This window comes from Poecile atricapillus, chromosome 2 (assembly GCF_030490865.1).
Source record: "Poecile atricapillus isolate bPoeAtr1 chromosome 2, bPoeAtr1.hap1, whole genome shotgun sequence".
In the NCBI taxonomy this organism is placed as follows: domain Eukaryota; kingdom Metazoa; phylum Chordata; class Aves; order Passeriformes; family Paridae; genus Poecile; species Poecile atricapillus.
This window is the reverse complement of record NC_081250.1, coordinates 319,916-332,043: the sequence shown is the minus strand read 5'-3', so window position 1 is coordinate 332,043 and position 12,128 is coordinate 319,916. Positions and strand designations below refer to the sequence as shown.

Below are 12,128 nucleotides of genomic sequence, written 5' to 3'. Positions count from 1 at the left end.
TCATTGCCTCTCGGCGAGCCCCGCTCGGTGCCCGTCGGTGCGAGCCCCGGTCCGGTGCCTGTCGGTGCGAGCCCCGCTCGGTGCCTGTCGGTGCGAGCCCCGGTCCGGTGGCTCTCGGTGCGAGCCCCGGTCCGGTGCCTGTCGGTGCGAGCCCCGGTCCGGTGCCTGTCGGTGCGAGCCCCGCTCGGTGCCTGTCGGTGCGAGCCCCGGTCCGGTGCCCGTCGGTGCGAGCCCCGCTCGGTGCCTGTCGGTGCGAGCCCCGCTCGGTGCCTGTCGGTGCGAGCCCCGGTCCGGTGGCTCTCGGTGCGAGCCCCGCTCGGTGCCCGTCGGTGCGAGCCCCGGTCCGGTGCCCGTCGGTGCGAGCCCCGCTCGGTGCCCGTCGGTGCGAGCCCCGCTCGGTGCCCGTCGGTGCGAGCCCCGCTCGGTGCCCGTCGGTGCGAGCCCCTCTCGGTGCCTGTCGGTGCGAGCCCCTCTCGGTGCCTGTCGGTGCGAGCCCCGCTCGGTGCCCGTCGGTGCGAGCCCCGCTCGGTGCCCGTCGGTGCGAGCCCCGCTCGGTGCCCGTCGGTGCGAGCCCCGCTCGGTGCCCGTCGGTGCGAGCCCCGCTCGGTGCCCGTCGGTGCGAGCCCCTCTCGGTGCCTGTCGGTGCGAGCCCCGCTCGGTGGCGGCGCGGGCGGCGCGGGCGGGGCGGGGGCTGGCGCGGAGCGGGGCCGGCAGGCGGCGCTGGCGAGCGCGCGGAGGCTGCGGCGGCGGCCCGGGAGCGCGGCGAGAGCAGCGGGGCTGCGGTGGCGGGGGCGGCAGGGGGCGGCGGTGAGTGCGGGACGGTGAGTGCGTGGCTGGGGGGCTGCGGTAGAAAGGGGGCTCCGGCGGTGGTGCGGGGTGCTGGTGGGGAGAGAAGGGGGTGGCTGTGGCGGCGGAAGCAGTGGCGGCGGGGCACCTGAAGCCAGTCCGCCCCTCTCTAGAGCTCCGTCGAGGCGGCAGAGCCGGAGCGGCCCGCGTATCTTGGAGGGAGCGGGCGCCGCACCCACCTGTCCCCGGGAGGAGCTCCGCGCCGCGCCGCCCCCGCGGGGCTGGGAGCGGGGCAGGGGCCGCGGCTGCACCGCCCTCCTGCCGCAGCAGCGCGGCTCGGGCCGGGCTCCCCCGGCGCAGGACCCTGTCCCCCGGCACAGGACCCTGTCCCCGGCACAGGACCGTGTCCCCCGGCACAGGACCCTGTCCCCCGGCACAGCACCGTGTCCCCCGGCAGAGGACCCTGTCCCCGGCACAGGACCGTGTCCCCGGCGCAGGACCCTGTCCCTCGGCACAGGACCGTGTCCCCCGGCACAGGACCGTGTCCCCCGGCACAGGACTCTGTCCCCCGGCACAGGACCCTGTCCCCCGGCACAGGACCGTGTCCCCGGCACAGCACCGTGTCCCCGGCACAGGACCCTGTCCCCCGGCACAGGACCGTGTCCCCGGCACAGGACCCTGTCCCCCGGCGCAGGACCGTGTCCCCCGGCACAGGACCCTGTCCCCCGGCACAGGACCGTGTCCCCGGCACAGGACCGTGTCCCCCGGCACAGGACCGTGTCCCCCGGCGCGGCGGGCGAGACGCACTTTGCAGACGCTCCCTGAGCGCCTCCGCAGCGCCGCGCAGGCGCCCCGGCGCGGGCGGCCGGGCGGGAGCGGAGCATGGACGGGACGGTGAACGCCTGCGGCCCCCCCGCCCCGGCCGCGCTCCGGCTCGGCCCTGCCCCGGCGGTACCCCTGCGCCGGGCACGGACCCACGGACCCCGGCAACGCCGCTGCTGCTCCCGCCCGGGTGCTGCCCGCAGGGCTCACCGGGCCGGGAGCCTGGTGGAGTCCGGGCGGACCCGCGGTACCGCCCGGCGGCGCCTCCTTCCTCCGCCGCCGCTCCCTCGTGGAGCCGCGGCTGGAACACCCCGGCGGCTGCTGCGCCGGGCTCCCTGATCCTCCCCGCGGACTCGGCTTCAGGCGGTGCCGCGCCCGGCCGGCCCCGCCGGGTGTCCCAGCGCGTCTAACGCCGAGCCCCGGCGGCTTTGCTGCCTTGCAGGAACGCGGCTCGCTCGGAGAGACAGGTAGAAAGGGGGAACCCAGTGCTCGTTTACCGCTCCCGAATGCGAGCTGCAGGCCCCCTCGCAAGGGTCTCCTTTAGCAGGGACTGACTTTACCGAGGGAGACACCGTCACTCTTCTGGATTTGCCCATCCTGCCCTGACATGGTCCATGCATCCTCTGGAGAGGAGCCTTCTCTTCTTAACACCCTGTCCCTGGAGACGTCCCCGCACTGCCCTGCATCTAATTGACTGTTGTCTCTGGTGCTCCAGGAACAACCAGCCTTCACCCAGCAGCTTTTGAAAAAGAGTATTTGACTTGCTGCCTCTAAGATGCCCCTCAGTTTTGTCTTCAGAGGGAGATACATGGTCCAAGATACTTTCTCAGGACTAACAGATCCGTGTCTGTGAGAGACTGACGCTCCGCATGGCCTTCTGGAATATCTCCTGACTTCCCGCACATGCAAACCATCTCACTTTGGCACCAGGAGTTTGCTGCTGGAGACTGCTGCTCCTTCCCTCCCTCCTGTTCCCTGAAGCCTAAACTCTTCTCCATTTCTTCCATCACCATGGCCTGTGGAAGATCCCTGAGTGCAAGTTGCTGCTGGGAAAAACTGAGGTAGAGCTGAAATGGAGGACTGAGGAGCAAGCAACATCATTCGCCAGTTAGCATGATCTGGGAGAGTGTGCATTGTCCTTGCCTGGTGCTGTCAGCACTGCCCTTCTTGAAGAGATGGACTTCATCCTACCACCCATTCAAGGAAGTCCTGCAGCTTCTGAAAATAATCAGTTCCTTGGTGTTGTCTCAGGAGCAATCAATGATCTGCTGTTCTTCATGGGGACACCGCCAGCAAAACGAGCCTGTCTTCCCTTGCTGAATCCCCTGAGCTGTCTGTGAGGAGGAACTCACAGCTTGGCATTGCCCCTAAGGCAGGGTGAGGACACTCAGTCTTTGCTCTCCTCCTTTCCTCAGTGCTGCAGTAATGTTCCTTTCTGTACCTCACGCACTCTCCCTTCTCACTTGCGCTGCCTCCACTGCGGTGTTTGCCTCAGCCCCTGTGTGCCTGGGCTCTGTCCTTCCTTGACTACAGCTCCGTTTAAGCAGAATTCACCATTATCTTCTTTTTGCCCTTTGTTCTTCCCTTTGACTGACCCCACTAGATCCAGAGCCTTGGTCCTGTCCCTGGTGGAGTTACCCAGTCATGCTGCCTGGCACTGCCCAGCCTGGCACTGCAATACTCATACTTCCCTTTCTTGCCCATCCATTCTTTGAGCAGTTGTTTCTATCTGCATGTCTAGGTGTGAGCTTATGCTTGAGAATGCTGTGTGCCCGTTCTGCTGTAATGCTGCTTTTCTTCATCAGCTGCAGTACAGAGCTGTCAGGAGCAGCAGGGCTCAGCTCTTCCCATGGAACAGCTCCCTTTTCTTTCTTAGCCTGGTTCATCTTCTTTGGGACCTATTACAGCATGCAGACACTGAAGCTGCCTGACTATGCCCTAAATCTATAAGATCATTAATTATTCCAGTCTGCCACATGCTCCCTATCCCACTGGGCCAGCTAATGGTGCCTGATAAAATGCTGGACTGTTCTGGTAGGAGCTGATTTTGAGTTCTTTAAAGAGTTGATTTTTTTAAGGATGAAAACAAGCTGACTTGGTTAATGTTCCTAAACTAGCCTGCCTTCCCAAGGTTGAGAACATCTGTGTGGGAAGATACCCTTGCTTCTTGGGACAGGCAAATTCCAGGGGTCCACTCCGATCCTACCGACCTTCTGGTTCTTATCAGGTCTGCTCAATATTTTGACAGGTTATGGATAAGCGGTGACCTTCGTGTTCTCTCCAGACTCCACAAATACAAGCTGGGTCCTGTGGGGAAATTGAAGAGCCCACATGGATGGGTCAGTACCTGGGTAAAACTGCTGTCCTGGCAGCCTGGACATCTACCTATGTGCACAGTCTCCAGAGAAGTCCCAAACTGCTATGTCTGCCTTATCTTCCCTTTCTTGTTCTTCTCCCCGCTCTTTTTTCCCCCCAAGTTGTGCTGCTTATGAAGTGTCACATGGGTTTATTCTGTTCTAGGAAATGTTATTTTTATTGTATGTTACTTCCCTCTCAACCCAGTATGTACTTTCTCTTTTCAGAGTTGGATCCGAATGCATCCTCAGCCTGCTGTCTTAGAGCTTAAGGTCAATGAGAACATCTCCTGCTAATTCATCATGACATAGTATGTGGTCTCCTTCTCCAGCTACAGGATAAGTTTCTTGCTTCCTCTTGGTCTACACAGATGTGACTCCAGGTGTTCAGCTGCCTTGTCTGGTACAGGTAGGTTTTAGCTCTTTGAAAAGGGACCTGTTTTAGTCAGGAAGAATGTGTCTGTGCTTTGTACTGGGGATGGAAAATGTTTGCCTTATGGGCATGTGGACATACTATATTGTGAAATAAGTCCTAAGATGCCAGCTTGCTGCTGCTGACAGAAACTGCTCATTTGAATAGCCAGTTACTTCTGTGATAGTTTTGTGATAGGAAGGTGCTGATCTGGCAGAGTGGACTGGCTCAGAGGAAGTGACATTGGAGGATACAGCTGCTAAAAGGAGGAGGAGGAGTAGTAGCAGGTATTCTTTGTGGTAATTCATTATTCCATTTGCCACAAGTAAACATGATTAGTTCTTGTCAGGTGGTTATTGATCTGTGGGGTTCCTATGCTTCTTAGTGTAGATTTAAATTTGCTCTTCCCAGCTAGGAAGACTTCTTCAGTCCCTGCTGTTGCTGGATGGGCACTGGTCATCTTCATGATAAGGTGCTCAAATCTGCCACTTAAATCTTCATTTTCTGCCATTAGTTACATTCTTCTTGTTGCTTCCACTGTGAATATCTGCCTGTAGTTACCTGTCTGTTTTCCCAGCTGTTGACACAGCATGCCTGTAGGGGACTTCAATTTTTGCCACACCTGGATTGGTGACTTCTCACCTTTCCCAGCCTGCACAGGTCACCTCACTGGTCATGTAAATTGTGTGGTAGAAGAAATGCATGCAAGTTTGCTTTGGGAATAAACAGCCTAAGTTATAACAATTCTCACTGGAGTTGGAAAGGCTTACTTATGAAAACTCCTTCAGTTTTCTGGTGAAGAGAAGATGCTAATGTTAACATTCCATTCTCTGTATCACTCACTGCTATCTCCTCATCCAGTGCAGTGGTGCCACAGTGGTTTCCAAGCAGAGTGCTTGGGCAAACACCTGGAATTTGGTGGTCTCTCCTTGAATTGAACAGCATTCCAGGAGCTTATCTTTTCTGGAAATATGCAGCTGGAAGAATTGAATGGTTCTTAATTTAAACTGTAAAGAATTAAGAGTTTGGGTGTTATACCAAGGGAGTTATCCAGGTTTTGCATTTTTATAGAAATACGGGTCCTGGGTACACAGAAACAAGCAGGTATCTACAATTTATGTACTTTTTCATCTAGCTCACAAGGTTGCACTCTGTTCTCCATAGTGTTTTCATAATGTAGACACTGGCTAATAGGTCTTGTTCAGGGAATGTTCCTCAGAGGTCATCAAGTGAGGTGTGTTTGATTTCCTTGGTGGTCATCAAGTGAGGTGTGAATTGAGATGCCCTTGTCAATTGTTCCCAGTATTCACTGAGGAAATGTGGAAGTGACAATGATACTGTCATTTCTGTACCTGGATGTATTTTAGAGCACTGGCAGCTCCGTGCTGGACAAGAACCTTGTGAATTTTATGGAAAGCTGTTTCAGTCTTCCTTCCATGTAAAAGAACCAAAACTCTGCATTCATGTAGTGGTACAGAGGTGGTGTCTGTGTCTGTCTGTGATCAGTGCCCAAGGCAAGGGATAGAAGCATTTCTCTCTGAATGGAACTAGCCTTAGCTAGCTTGAAGGCCTTAGCTAGACTGAGGAATTTGCTCCAAGAATGTCAGTGTAAGATTCTATTCCACGTTGTATCTTTTACCTTTTTTACCCCCAAATTTGGCACACTTACTCTCTGCCTGTGAATAAAATGTTAAAAATTACTTGTTTAAAGGTAGTTCAGCTCCTTTCAAGATCCTAAACTGCAAAGAACACAATTTACCAGTTATATATTTTTATATTTACAGGTACAGCTATTGCATTGAAGTGGGAAATCATGTAAACTTAACTTTTCAGCATGTGGCCTTTGATTTGCAAATATGCTTTTGATGAGCACCTCCCCTATGGAGACAGGCTGAGAAAGTTGGGACTGTTCAGTCTGGAGAAGAGAATGTTGTGTGGAAGTGTCTGAAGTGGCTACAGGGGAGCTGGGAAGGGATTCTTTGTTAGTAACTGCAGTAATAGGAAAAGAAGTAACAGGTACAAATTGCAAGAGGGGAAATTTAGGTTAGGTATTAGGAAGAGATTTTTTACTATGAAGGTGGCTAGACAGTGGAACAGGCTGCCCAGGAAGGTTGTGGATGCCTTGACGCTGGCAGCGCTCAGAGCTGGGTTGGATAAGGCCTTGAATGATCTGGTCTAGTGGGAGCTGTCCCTGCCCAGGGCACAGGGGCTTGGGACCAGATGATCTTTAAGTCCATTCCAGCCACTTTACGTTTTATGAGTCTATGATGTGAAAGAAATTTGACTTCACTTGGTGAAACTGTAAGGCCCAACAAAGTATGATTTTGAAAATATATAAATTTATTAATTTTAAAGATTTAAACCAGTCATTTTCCCCTGGCAAAATACTATGATTCATGGCAACGGCAGAATTTACGGTTAAAGGTGGTGTCTGTGTGGAATGGAAGAGCTGTGTTTGCAGCTATGAGACCAGTGAGGAAAGATTTTAAAATGTTACATGCAGATTTTTAAGCTTTCCACTTTCATGGTAGAGAGAGGACAAAGTGGAAGGTTACTTAATGGGTTTTATTCATGTTTGTTCTTTGAGATCACAGGGATAACCACATAGTAACTGAGTGGGCCAGCAGGCTGATCACACTGTGTGGACAGGGGCCAATCTGAGCAGTTGCAGGAAAAAGTACAAAGCTCATTCACTGGGTCACAGAGGAATAGAATGGTCTGGGTTGGAAGGGACCTTCACAGATCACCTACTCATGATGTTCCAGTGTTTCACCTACCTCATTGTAAAAAATGTCTTCCTTAGGTCTAATCTAAAACTGCCCTTGTCCTGCATTACAGGAGTTGGTAAAGGGTCTCTCTCTGTCTTTCTTACAAGCCCTCTTTAAATACTGAAAGGCTACAAGAAAATCTCCCTGGAGCCTTCTCTTCTCTAGGTTGAATACCCTTGAATACCTCTCTCTCAGCCCATCTCCAGAGCAGAGGGGCTTCAGCCCTCAGAGCATCTCTGTGGCCTCCTCTGGGCTTGCTGCAACAGATCCATGTTTGTCTTGTTCTGTGGACCACGTGTGAGGTCAAGAGCTGACAGGAGTAATCCCCCCCACGTGCCATCCGTGCTGTGGGATCAGCCCAGGTTGTTTCTGGGATGGCAGCCCACGTGGCCAGGGTCTGTTCACACAATAAATGAGATGGAATGGAGAAGGCTGAGGTGCTCAACAGCTTTTTTCCTCCTCAGTTTTCACTTGTAATTGCTCTTCACGAATCTCTGGAGTCCCAGAATCTCAAGGTAGGGACAGGGGTAATAATCCTGCCCATTGTAGGAGTAGATTGGGACCTAGACCATCTGAAGAGCATGTAGATACAGAAGTCCATGGGAGCTGATGAAATGTGTGCCAGGGTCCTCAGGGAACTGGCTGATGGTGCATCTTGTCTCTCCTTAGTAATCTGTATTCATCAAAGAGCATCCCATGAGTGGAGAAGCCAAAGCCTTGGCATCAACACCAGCCATGAAGCCAGATGTTGATTTGCACTGATCATGGTTGTTTACACATTAATGGATCTTATGGCTAAAAGAAACTTTTGGATCATGTGACACCCATATTTTACTGAGCACTAATTAATTTCTATTGGTCCTTACTGTGAGCCTTATACCTTTTAACCAGACAAGCTGGTTAACCATTGGAAATTCAAATGCGATATACTCCTTGTAGAGCTTCTATCAGTGGAGGGTTTAAAAACTTGGGCAAACATATGTTAAGAAGGGTTTTGGCAGATCAAGGCTGACTTGGGGCAAGGAAGGATTTGAAGCATTAAAGGCCGTGCCCGCCCCTCTGCTTGTTCTCTTAATACTGAGCGTTCTTGTATGAATGAAAGTCTCTGGTCCAACGGTGTCTGTATGTGGTTTGTAAGTAATTCTTGTGCCAGTTTTGTCCTTGGTAATCCAGACCTGTCTTAGTAAGGAAGTGAACCGGTGTGGACTGCTTAGAGCAGCATGCCTAGATCTCCCTGGGATGTGCACAGACCAGCTAGGGACCAAGGCAGTGTGCCCTGAGAAACATCTGCTCTCAGAACTTTCCTGTGGACTGTCAGGTTCTTTTAGTCTCCACCATCTTCTGGTAAATGGTGATGTGTGTCTTGTGGACTTTTGACACATACAGGTTTTGCCAAGTGGTTTACAAGTTCGAGAAAACTGGATGCTCCTTATCTAGTTACTGCTTTTTGCATCTTCAGTGTCCCTTGGCAAGTTCTGCATCAATTAGTGCCTCAGGCTGGCTATTTTGCATGAAAAACATTCCATTCATTTTGAACTTAGTCCTCCATTTTTGTTGGTGATGCTCAAGTTCTTCTGTTACAAGATAACATGCTCCTTTTATCACAGTGACAATTTCCATTCTGTATGTTTCCCCCCTCCTCTGAAATACAAACAGGCACTCTGCTTCAGTTCCTCTCCATAACAAGATTATTTTGTACCTAGTCTTTCTATTATCTGTATGGTTATAATTCTGCTGTATGCTTTTACAGATGTGACCATCACTGGCTGCAGTGTGATAAAAAGCCAGTACTGATTGATACCATGTTCTGTAATGTCTTCTGTCAGGCTTTTCATAACTCCTTCAAATTTTATTTTCTGAGCAAATGCTTCTGTCAAGTGCTGCAGGTATCCTCACCTATTAATATCTTTAACAATGTAAGTTACACACAAAGTTGTAATTAGTGGAGTGCTGTTTTCTGTTTGAAGATTTGGTGTGTAAGTGTGCCACTGCAGGTAAGGAGTCAGCATGTCTTCTGTAGAGACAAACATACGTGCCATGGGTCTGCTATGTTCTTATTCTATTGTCCATTGTATCCCTGTTTTATTAGGATTAGAATTCTTTGATAGGTCATGTAAATAAAAGTGGGCTTGTCAGCATACTGCATTTCAGTGTTTTGAAAATGGCTCTCAGCCAGGTTGCTAAAGAATATGAAAGCTAATAAGGGAAATAGTCAATAAAGAAAACTCCTGGTAAGCAGTAAGAAAAAGCAGTGACTCATACAATGGTTGGGGTTGGAAGGGCCCTCTGGAGGTCATCAAGGAGAACTGGTTGCCCAGGACCATGTCCAGACAGCCTTTCAATATCTCCAAGCTGGGAGACGTCACAACCTCTCTGCACAACCTGTCACCCTCACTGTAAAATACTATTTGTTGATGTGCCCAGGGAATCTCTCTCATGTTTCAGTTTGTGCCTGTGGCATCAGGTGCTGTCACTGGGCACCACTGAGAAGAGCCTGGCTTCATCCTGTTTACATGCTCCCATCGATAAGGTCCCCTTGGAGCCTTCCCCAGACTGAGCAGTACCAGCACTCACAGCAGCACTTTCCTCACAGGAGAGATGCTCCAGCCCATCTGTCATCCTCATGGCTCTTGTCTGCACTCTGCAGTATGTCCATGTCTCTCTTGCACTGGGTGCAGCACTCCAGCTGTGGCCTCCTCATGCTGCAGTGAGGGGAAGGATCTCCTCCTGTCACTGTGGCCAGAGCAGCCCAGGCTCCCTGCCCTTGCTGCTGCCTCGTGTTCCACTCAGGTCTGTGACTGACAAACTGCACTTGGGCTGTGGCCCCAGCACGTCCTGATGCCTGGGGTTGTTCTTCCTCAGGGGCAGCAATTTGCACTTCCTGGTGGATTTTGCCAGGAAATGTAAGGGTACCTGCAAGGCAAGAGTACACCTCTTCTTCATTAAGGTCAGGCAGTCAAGTAGGTTCTCCATGCAAAGGGGATAATAAAAAAATGGGAGAGTCCTACAGAAAAAGAGAGACACTGTTAGGCTGTTAGTCAAGAGAAAATGGCAACAAAGCCCAAGAGCAGACTTCTGCTGACTGATGAGCCTTTAGGAACCTAGGCATAGCTTTCAAGAGGTCTTAGCTAGATTAGTGCAATCCCTGGAACACTGGGAGTTACTGAAGGTGGTGGCTGTAGAAGGATGAATAAATGTTGAGTTTCTGTGCCTTTTTTGTTCCCCATTGGTGCTCAGTATATGATAAATTATTTCCAAAGGTCTAAATAATGAAGCAACAAAATTAGATGATAATGTGACATTATTTGGTGCAGTAGAACCTAAATCTATCTCTTAGGATTGGGGAAGAGTATTTCAAAACTGGATGATCATATGTTGGAATAAATAAGTAAAGTGCATAAAGAAAATAACCTACCAAATGTAGCCACATTGTTGCTAAAATTATCTCTTTCGACTCAGGAAAGAAATCTTGGCATCTTTATAGTGAGTTGTGGTGGTTTTAGCTCTAGCTAAAATCACTAGAGTACTTACTCATTTCTTGCTGTGAGATATGGATTAGGAGAAGAGCAAAACAGGCTTAAAACTTAACCACTTCTGTAAACACAAGTTTAACAGTAGTCACTAAAATGGAAAATTCGATGTTAGATATTACAGGAAATTAATTAACAAAGCTGAAGTTACTGTTGGAATATTGCATAAATCTATGTCTCTCCTATGTTCTGAAGAGAGAATGGAGTTCTGTATCCCTTAAGACGCAGTGACTAGTAGAACTAGAAGAATTCTAGAAAAAGTTACTAGGATAGTGAGAGGTGAAGAGGTTTCCATCAGGGTAGGCATGTGAGAATTCTTTAGAGAAATTGTATTTAAACGTAAAAGTGCTTGAGATAATCAGCCTCCTGAGGAAAGGCAAAGCACAAATGGATTTAGGATTTACAGACCATACAGACATGTAATGAAATTATGAGGCAACAGGCTTAAAACTAGCATAAAATATTGTGGGTGTTGGAGTTTGTTGTTAGACAAACATAAGGCCAGATGTGCCCAGGTGTGTGGGAAGCCAGTGGCACCTGACTTGTACCAGCACTGGTGTGGGCACAGCCCCAGGGCACTGCTGAGCCACCTCCAGTCCTGGGGTACTTCTGGGCCCCTCATGACAAGAAGGACATTGAGGAGCTGGAGCATGTCCAGGGAATGGAGCTGGGAAGGGTCTGGGAGTACCAGGAGAGGCTGAGGGTCCTGGGAAAGGGGCTCAGCCTGGAGAAAAGGAGGCTCAGGGGGGACCTTGTGGCTCTGCACAACTCCCTGAGTTGTGGGGGTGGTCTCTGCTCCCAGGGAACAGGGACAGGCGGAGAGGGAAGGGGCTCATGTTGTTGGGAAATGCTTCTTTACTGACAGGGTTCTGAAGCCCCAGCACAGGCTTTTCAAGGAAATGAAGAATCGGGGTCACCACTCCTGGAGGGAAGATCAAAGATACGTAGTCATGACACTTGGGGACATGGCTTAGTGGTGGACTTGGCAGTGTTGGACATATGTTGGATTTGATGATCTTGAAGGTCTTGTCTAACCTAAATGATTCTGTAAATCTATTCTGTAGTCAGTAAGTGGACCGTGTTCCCCTTCACTCTTAGGGCACTGCACTGCATTCACTCAATAAATTGAGGAATTAGGGTGGGGAAGGGGTCCCTCTGCTGCCAGAAGCTGCCAGGCTTGCCCCTTATGAGGTGTGGTATCCAGCGATCCTTTAAGCCCAGTCTCCAGCTGTGTCTCCTTCCCCACATCAGGTGTCTGGAGCAGCAGGCCCCTGTTTTGGTTGACAGTCCCCCTCAAATTTCAAATCTTAAGTATCAGTGCAGTCTTTTCAGAAGGATGAGGACAGGGCTTGGGTGAGGGAGGAGAATGTGAAATGGGATCGGGTGGCAGCAGCAGTGCAGTGAGCACTGAATTCTGCAGCCCAGGGAACTCCTTTGCTCCTCCTGCTTGGCTGCA

At 51.1% G+C, this 12,128-nt stretch overlaps 2 protein-coding genes across 3 annotated transcripts in view; one reads left to right on the top strand and one right to left on the bottom strand.

Moving 5' to 3' along the window:
- Positions 1-2,204, bottom strand: LOC131576714 (collagen alpha-1(I) chain-like). Its single transcript, XM_058833677.1, has 4 exons — positions 2,106-2,204; positions 1,594-2,043; positions 709-1,170; positions 1-636 (listed from the first exon to the last, which is right to left on the bottom strand). Exons 1-4 carry the CDS (start codon positions 2,202-2,204, stop codon positions 1-3), a joined length of 1,647 nt encoding a protein of 548 aa, XP_058689660.1.
- Positions 732-12,128, top strand: part of SMARCD3 (SWI/SNF related, matrix associated, actin dependent regulator of chromatin, subfamily d, member 3) — a 78,443-nt gene continuing 67,046 nt past the window's right edge. The window contains exons 1-2 of one of the 2 annotated variants that reach the window (XM_058832991.1): positions 732-807; positions 4,191-4,371. The gene's annotated coding sequence lies outside the window, so the exon portion shown is untranslated. Of the gene's footprint in view, positions 808-1,750; positions 2,986-4,190; positions 4,372-12,128 lie in introns of those variants that run through there. The other variant, XM_058832990.1, reaches the window with a different exon arrangement.